This window comes from Morone saxatilis, unplaced genomic scaffold (assembly GCF_004916995.1).
Source record: "Morone saxatilis isolate NCDOM2014 unplaced genomic scaffold, NCSU_SB_2.0 Contig3, whole genome shotgun sequence".
In the NCBI taxonomy this organism is placed as follows: Eukaryota; Metazoa; Chordata; class Actinopteri; family Moronidae; genus Morone; species Morone saxatilis.
The window spans coordinates 15215905-15225065 of NW_023339873.1; the positions used below are offsets into that span (position 1 = coordinate 15215905).

At 43.4% G+C, this 9161-nt stretch overlaps 1 protein-coding gene across 2 annotated transcripts; it reads right to left on the minus strand.

Moving 5' to 3' along the window:
• Positions 1–986: 986 nt before the first annotated feature.
• Positions 987–8291, minus strand: zbtb42 (zinc finger and BTB domain containing 42). Of its 2 annotated transcripts, none has more exons than XM_035673454.1 (2): positions 8135–8291; positions 987–6785 (listed from the first exon to the last, which is right to left on the minus strand). In XM_035673454.1, exon 2 carries the CDS (start codon positions 6769–6771, stop codon positions 5176–5178), a length of 1596 nt encoding a protein of 531 aa, XP_035529347.1. In that variant the 5' UTR covers positions 6772–6785; positions 8135–8291; the 3' UTR covers positions 987–5175. The 2 variants fall into 2 exon arrangements, with proteins under 2 accessions (XP_035529347.1, XP_035529346.1); XM_035673453.1 differs by lacking the exon at positions 8135–8291 and adding an exon at positions 7155–7737.
• Between the last annotated feature and the right edge of the window lie 870 nt (positions 8292–9161).

The following is a 9161-nucleotide window of genomic DNA, read 5'->3' on the forward strand; positions in this document are numbered from 1 at the left end:
GCAGAGGGCCCTTATTTACTGTGAGCTGGCTGTGGCTGTTCAGGGTGTTTATGAATGATCTTGGGAGGACATTGTTTTCTTTATGTCGGAGCTGCCTGGCTAGCGCCGCTGTGTCGTCTGTTTGTGCATAAAGTACGTGCTGGGGAGCCGGGCCAGACAATAGCCTGGCTGAGCTACTACCCACGCACACAATAGAGTGGTGGGATGAGGCCGAGGTTTGGGGCCGTGGTTTTGGGGGCTATGGGAGTGGAGGTTAGGATAGATGGGGGGCAGGGTTAGTTGGATGCGGCCCTTGTCTATATGGAGTTCCCAGAAAGGGTGAGCCGGGATTGGGGGGAGGGTGGTGGGAACCCGAGCACATCCCCATTGGGATCACGTAGCAGAGCAGCTGGATTTCTTTCATGGTGCAGCGGGGGAAATAATTAAAAGTTCTCGCCATTGAAATTGTCCAGTGAATTGGCATGAAGCTCCTCAAGTAGGCACATATCTGGTATGTGTTTGTTTACTTACAAATAGATGTGTGTGTGTGTGTGTGTGTGCTGTAGCAGATATAATCAAGTTATGTTTTAGTTATAATTACACAACTTAGTCAACTAGCTTTGTTATCCTAGGTTTATTTCCTTTGGAGAGTATTGGCAACAGGTCAGGAACAATGGGAGCCCATCTTGAAACTGCTCCGTCCTTGAGCTCAGTTTATGGTTTCAGAGGGATCGGGCCTGTAAGACCAGCAGTATTATCACATTCTGTTGTCTCTGTACACATTGCAGTGCTTCCCACACACACCGGCTGGCTGATTGTTACTGCTGTGTGTCAGAAGAGGACACTTCTATAATGTTCTTTTGTTGCTCTAGTGCATCAGAGTCTACTTTTACCTTTCTTATTAAATTCAAACCTGCCAGCCAAAAGTGTTTTGTCTGAAATTGACGTATCGACTGGTGTGAAAACTAGTGTGACAGTGCAAATGAATAAAAATCCACACAGAGAAAGAAAGTTGTTCCATTTAATTCTATGCATAATCTTAAGAAAGACCTAAATCAAGATTGTCACATTTCCACAGCACACACACACCAGCACACTCCAAAAGCGCAAACAGAGAAAATGCACATACAGTTATAGATCAAAGTAAATTGCCTCAATATCTAAGCAATGTCAATTCTGCATAAAGATTGTCCTCTAATCTCTACACTAACACTGAAGCAATTGATTACTATAAAATATACCTTTCTTATTAAAAAATTATATTAAATTCTAATGGCACTTCTACAAATTCTATTAAAAAGATTTTTCGGTCAACATTTAGAAGCTTTTTTTTTCCTTTTTTTTTTACCAAATTAAAACTGAGACAGTCAAATGTTGCACAAGAAGCAAAATGCAATAATAAATATTTCTCATGATTATACACAATTTCACAGTTGTAACCTGCAGAGGACAAAATTCCAGTATCAGTAAAGTCATATTTTAGACTTGAAAGATCATACAGCATGAGTTAGGCAAACATAGCCCTCGATCAAGAGTAGCGCTGTTTCCATAGAAGTCAACAATCAACATCTCAGTGTTTCACATTCAACAGTGACATTAACTAAGGACTGTACTGTTAGTTCCCAGTAGTATTGGCTACTAAAAGCCAAATCATAAAAATGCTTGTCTTCAGTTGAACACGTCCACAACAGATTTATTCACATAAAACAAAAATGGTCAAAGAAATCTCAAAAAACGTCAATGTAATCTCTCGCAAAGCAGCAAAAATAAATGGACTTTAAACTTTTAGTTTGTCTGATTTAACATGATTCGATAAAAAAAAAAAAACTAAAAAAAAAAAACAGGAACAACAGTTGCGACTTCAGCGGGCCACTGTTGTGATGTGAACTTTACCACCGCAGTCGAGGGCAAAATGTACAATATAGAAAAAGGGCTTCTCCAGATGCAACACCTATTCGTGTGTCTAGAAGGCACATTTGGTGATCATCCTGGAGGTATAAATAAAGACTGCAAACAATAAAAAGAAACAATTCTTCACATATTGTTAGTTTTTCTACCTCTGTACACATGTACATAAAAGAATCAAGCAATTCAATTTGCACCACATAAGAAATGTTCCTTTAGAAAACTGAAACGGTGACCAAATCTACATTCCTGTGTGTTCTGATTGAAATATACATTATTAACACTACGCAACATCTGAAATATACCTATTGTTCTGACAACTAACCGAAGTGATTAACTCTCAAGGCATGCAAACAACAGGAGCGTTTGTGCAAGTAAACAGGGAGCCAAATCACATTTCTTGTAAAATTACACACAAGCCTTCAGTTCACTCGAGCCCTGTCGCTAACTGCAGGACAGGGAGGAGAAGGAGAACAGATTGCAGTAATTCTGGGAGAAATGGTTTGATTCCTTCTCAACTCAGGCTCCGACGTTTACAAAATGGTGACAAAACCACTGCAAATGCCGAGAAATCACATGTGAATTCATTTCTGTGTCCTGAAAGAAGTCTTGGTGATAAACATAGAAGATAAAAAATAAAAACACCTAAAAGGGTGTCTATGTTGAAATGGACAGGTGGTCAGCACGTACATCTGACCTCTATCGTCACAGTTGCCAAACACATTACTGTCAATCTCGACAATCTTTCTAAATCAAGCACTTGGAAAACAATACTCGGATTATTCTGATATTCTCTTGACAGATGTGCAATCAAATCACCATGGTATCTCCTTCACGTAGAGGAACAATGAAGCATTTATCTACTGCATACTGGGATTGGGGGGCTGTTCTTTGATGCCTCCAAACAATACACCTGTTTACAGTGTCCTTGGTCTCCCTTTGCTAAATACATTTCTCACATTCCAGTGGCTCCATTCAATACAGAAAAGTGCAAAGAGAGACTTGCGCTGCCTTTCCTCCCCACAGCTAGGAGGGAGATACACAATGATCCCTTGAGAACTACCTGGGATTTGGTGTGAGGGGGAACAATGCATGTATTGTCTCATTTTCTATAGGTAGCCAATGGCGTATCAGTGTGGCTGTGCTTGTGAACAACTGTCTCCTGTGGCAGAACAGCACTCAGAGAGGTATTAACTGTTCTGATTTGTAGTGAGTCCAATTGAATATGGAAAAGGAACCAAACTCCCTTGGGAAGACGTGACACTTTAAGAGACCGCAGCCTTAATAAGACACCTGACTCTCTCTCCACCTTACATGGGTTGTAACACGGAAAAACAAACAGTTTGATAAATAGAATATATATTTACATTAAATATACATATAGTAAGAAATAGCAGCCTAGACAATAGTGTTGAAACTATATGCATGCTAAAACAAGTGCTTCTCTATGTTCCATGTGACAAATCTTGAATACTCCGTAGAGATTTCTACACGGTATATTAAAATACAATTACAGTAACTCGATTTGCACAGAGAAAATGAACAGACAGCCCCAATACCAGTTAATGAGTACCAAGATCGCTAGGCAAGACGCAATGTCTCTCAAGCTTATAGAAATAAGGACTACACCTACAGTAAACCCTGAACCAAGTCAAACTAATAAATAAATTCTGATCAAGTCTTCTCAGGACAGATTAGACAAATATCACAAACGTTTAGTGCCAGCGCCCCTGTTGAGAATCCATATAGCATCTATGCGAGCAGACAGTAGATGTCCATTTCCTGCCCAAAGATTCTTTCAAGGACAGCATCACTAAAGGCTCCAACTTCATCAGTAGTAACTTAAAAACACAATGTGAAAAAAGGTTAATTCAAAGAAAGAAAAGTCAGTAGATTCGGCTGAATGGCACGTGGAGCTTGGATGAACAAACGACGCTAACAACGGACACTGACAAAGTAATGAATATCCACCTGTCTCCCTCTGTCCCCCTCCCTGCCTGCTGAGGGTTTGCCCTAAACACCAGTGTCAGTATACCCTTTACGCCATACCAGGAAATAACAAGGTAATTTACAATCTGCTTTTAACCCAAACGAGTCAATAAACATTTAATTGACAAGAGCTTGATTTACATACTTTATTACATTCTTGTAAATGTTTTAATTAAGGACGCTCATGGATCAATTGGCATTCCAGAGTAGACCATTACCTCTGTTATCACCTGGTATGTGGAGTGTAATCCAGATTTTTTTTTTTTAAAGGCCTGAAAACTGAATTTGACAAGAAGGCATGGCAATATGATCTCATTCTTGTCTAAGTAAGTACACGAGGTGAAGTGTTAAGAATTTCAGTAGGCACCAGTGTTACAGGCATTAGCTTTAACTACCTCCTCTGATTATACAACTTATTTTTAAGTAGCAGTTAGAAGACCATTCCATCAATATGTGCTCACTCACGTTAGCAACTAAAGAGCTCTTCCCAAGGCAAAAAAAAAAGGAAATATGGTGATATGATGGTCTACCGGCCTCTTGATATCAACAACATAAAACTGTAACCAACTCTTCATTTTAACCAAACAAAAATTCTACTTCCATTAAAAAAAAAATAATAATTACACTTCCAGTAGTCAGACTTCATTAGTTTTGCTGCCTTATGATAGTTTAATTGTTAAAGACTAACAAATCTCCAAAAATAAATAATAATAATAATAGTAATAATAATAATAATAATAATAATAATAATGTAGGAGTTAAAAAAAATCATATATTGCTACTCACGGACGGTTCTGATCTCCCATGTGCACAAATAAAGTTTCACTCACTCTGACGATTGTATTAACATGTGTTAGCATTAGCTATCACCCATTTGCCCAAAAAGGTATGAACATAGGATGCTTTCAGCAAATATACTCCTCGAATAAACTCAACAGATTGACAGAGAACAAGACAGAAAAAAACAAGTGCATCATCTGATTTGTTCACCTTCGTCGACACAGATCCAGCTCGAGTTTCACAGCACCCATGTTTATCCTAACGGCCTGTGCACCTTCAACTGCCTGCCTCTGACCATCATGTAAGCCTATGACATAGTCCTGCTCAGGAAAGAGCTCCAGTTTTTTTTTTTTTAAAGTTGCTACATCTTTAACTTGAGAAATGCCACATGGGGTAGAATCCAAAAGATATGTCTCAAACAAACTGCCAACATGTGTATACTAATGGGAAAATTGTTCAGTAGTAGTATTCAGTGTATGAAAAGACATTCTGTCTCATGTCATGGCACTGCTGAGAGGGGTTTTATCCAATGGCGAGAGTCTTGACAAGGCCACAGTGAAACTTCCTGATGTGGCGGTAGAGGTCCCCAGACTGAGTGAAGCGCCGTTCACACCACTTACAAGCGTGAGGCTTCTCACGCGTGTGAACTACAGCGTGCCGACTCAAGTTATGGGAGTACTGGAAGCTCTTGCCACACTGGCCACAGGTGTATGGCTTCTCGCCCGAATGTGTGCGCTCGTGGCGCTTAAGGGTATACATGCAGGAGAAGGTCTTGTTGCACTGCATGCAGGTGGGGACCGAGCCGTCGGGGGACAACTTGGAGCGGGCGCCGTCCTTCTCCCGGAAGTGGGAGCTGAGGTGCAGTTGCAGCACATGCGGGCTGGGGAAGACTTTACTGCAGAGGGGGCACACGCACACCTGTTGCCCCGGGGGCAGGAGCACCCCGCTGGAGGTGGAGATGTCTGAAGAGGCCAAGTCGTCCTCCTCCTCCTCCTCGCTGTCCCCGAGCAGCCTACCCCTCCTCTCCTCTACCTCCCTGCCTGGGGCGCCCTCCCTCCCTCTGCAGGCCTCCCCCTCCTCGTCCATCAGGTCCTCCTCCTGGGAGAGCAGGGCGGCTGTGGAGCCGTTGTTGCCTGGGAAGAGGGCAGCGAACCCTGTCACCACTGAGCTCCTGGCACTATTCCCAAAGCGCTGGCTCTCAGGGCTCATCGGCTCACTGTCCTCCTGCTCTGACAGCAAGTCGTGTTCGTCTTTAACAAGTGGCTCAGTGCCCTGCTGCTGGCTGTCGAGGGCCAGCTGTCCCGAGACGTAGGAGGGGTGTAAGGGATCTCTGCTAGACAGAGGCTTGAAAGACAAATCCAGTGCACAGTCCATGTCATCTGAAGCCCGGGACCTCTGGGACAGCGATACGGTGGAACTACTGACATCAGCTTTTGTTTTTCCAGCTGTTTGGACACAGGGCTCGGCCTCTGCTGACACATAATTGACACCTACAAGGTCCGGGGACCTGCCAGAGTGACCGTTTGCCTTCTGCCTGCTCTGTGTAGACCTATCACAATCTGTGACAGCCAGCCTGACTTCGCTGTTGTTCATGTCAAACTCTTCCGCCTGGGGGGCCCTGTGTAACCCCTGAGACTGTGTCTGGGGCTGTCGCCGGATGAGCTGCTTACTGTGCAGCTCGCTGTCCGAGGAATTTTCCCTGTCCAGGCAGCTGAGTCCCAAACCCTCACTCATCTTTTCATCCAGAGAGGAGAGTTCCTTATCTTTAAGCTTGCCCTTACACACTTTCACTATATCATACATGTGGAGGTAACTGGCTGCTGCCAGGACATCCTCCACCGGGAGAGTGCTGAATTCCAACTTCCCCTCATACATAAATTCAAGGAGCAGACTGAAAGCCGGGGCTGTCACAATGTCACTGTTGAGATGCACAACGTCCCTTTTGTCCAGCTGGTCCCTGTAGAAGAGATGGAAGTACATGCTGCAGGAGGCCAGCACGGCTCTGTGCGCTTTGAATCGAGCCTCCCCGACAAGAACAGTGCAGTCACAGAGGAAACCTTGGTGACGCTGCTGACTCAGACACTGCAGCAACTGGCGGCTATGGTCCGGGAACTCCATTCTTCCTTCATAACCTGGTGAAAAAACAGGAAAAACAGGATACTGGATCAACGAAATGAAGCCATTTAAGAGGGCACAGCGGAGCCGCCGTCACGTATCAGAGGCAAACACCAAGTCACCAAAAAGCGGAGAGAATGTGAGGAAAAACTTGAGCCAAGTAATGCAGATGATTTAAAAAGTATGAGCGAACACAAAAGATCTTAAACACTTTAGAAAATCACTCCCAATTTTACAAAACTTGATTCAAAAAGATTTTTTTTTTTTTTAGTTTTTTTTTTATTAAAAGGACCCAAAGCTCTACATCAATAACTTTATCCAACTTGAGAACATAAATCCTACATTCTTTCCAGTGGTGCAGGATACGCTACACTGCGCTCCCCTACCCATGTATCCCGGTGTAAGCGGATCCACTCTCCAAATTATCCACAAAAGTAGTCCGGCTTGTAGTAGTCACTCCACTTCTCGGGGGCTACCAAAATTTGCACACACACACACACAAAAAAGTGACACACCGGCTCGTTACCAAACGTACGCGAAAAACGGAGGCGTTCACGGGACACGCAAGTGGGACTGAAACCGCTGGTCCATCGGAGGGGGGGAAGGAGACTAACGTGAAAAAATAAGAGCAGTGCAGAGTGAGTAAACTGGTGCTCTGTTTGCTAATTACACTGCAAGCTGTGGAGTCAGCTGCTCTGACATCACCGCAATGGAAACGCTACCTCCAGCTGTGCTCCCCTTTACGCCATATGTTAACTCTGGGCTACGCAGTCCAAACAAGACACACACACACACACAACTTGTTTAAAAAGAGAAAGAGACGGCGTGGATGTGTAAGTGTCACGAGATTACACGGCGTTTCCAACTCTTTTAATCTGGCCCAATTTATCATCGCAAAAAGAAAAGAAAAAAAAGAAAAACTCCAGCCAACAACCGCGGATGAGAATAAAACGCCTTGTTTCTTTTTTTTTTACGCACGCGTGAGGCGCACACGCACAACTGGGGAGATGTGCGTTTAAGGGGGTTGATTCAAAATAGAAAAAAGGGCAGATGTTCCAAAAAAAAAAAAAAAAACTCAAGTGTACATTAAAGTTGGATGCCACCGAGAACGATGTGCAATAAGTATGATTTTGCGCGCATTGGTGATATTTTTGTTTTAAAGAAGAGTGGAAGTAGGAGACAGGGGAGCCCGAGGCGCAGTAAACCGAGCTCCATGTCCGTGTTGGGAAACGCATTGCTGGGAGCCTTTTAAACAGCAGAGGAACTCGCAGCAAAGCCAACTGCGCTGAACGAAGCGGCGAGGGGACACTCTTTTAACTTTCGCTTTCCCCCCTCTCGCTCCAAAGCACAAAAACACCGTACTCACATTTATTTCCGCCCAGCTCGTCGTGTTCTCTCCTAGAAGCCCCGATGTCCTTTCATGATGTGCGGCCAGATGTTCGCTTCTCCTTGTCGTTTCTTGAGCTTCCAGTCCGACCCTGGCAAGGCAGGCTGCACTCAGCGCTGCTGTGTGTCAAGCAGGTTGATAATGGCACAAGTCTCGCGATAACGCGCGGCCACAATAAGTTCTGTACTACTCCGTGAATTCACACAGCGGCAGCAAGTAGCAGAGTACACTGGGAACATCAATTGGCTGTCTTATTAAAACACCTGTCCCATGAGCGGGGGGTGGGGGGGCTTTCAGTGGTGTAAATGCTGAAGTGTGGTAAAGTGAGGGAATAGACGATCATAGAGAGCCATTTATGACTGACAACACATAGAGTTTTAGACTAAAAAACATTTTTTTGTAAGATATTGCTTCAAGGAAAATGTTCTAATCATTAAAGTCGCCAGTTTAACTGCGTTATTCGTTTGAAGAAACACATCCTGTGTGCTATTTCCTTTTGCATCCAGGCCTGTTTGAAGATAATGGGATTTAAAAAGTTCAAGTTCTAGAATGTAAATTTGATTTGCAAGCTTGCCAAAAATGTTGCCTGTCTGTGTTTTTTTTTTTATGTCTGCTTTTATGTGGATGAAAGAAACACTTTTTGTTCACACAGAATTGTATCGGCTATTTGTGAAAGTATCTGAACGGATACAAAGAATTATAAATCATGCTTTGTGATTTGGAGGGTCGGTGCACTATTGGGAACTTTTAAGGGCTGTTCTCTCTAATCCTGCTTTGGGTTGTGGAATTCCCTGCTGGCACCACACCACTCAGTGCCTTTGTTTTCCCAGACCACACCAGCTCCTGGCTGTGATTTATTTGGCCTAAATTGTCTTAAGACAGGAGTTGTGCTGATTTATGTGGACCAAGTTTGGAGAAAAAAAAGTCACAAATTTGTTCAGGCACTCTCAAAAAAGAAAAAAGGGGGGAAAAAAGTCTCCGGAGTCTGTTCTGTAATTGTTAAAGC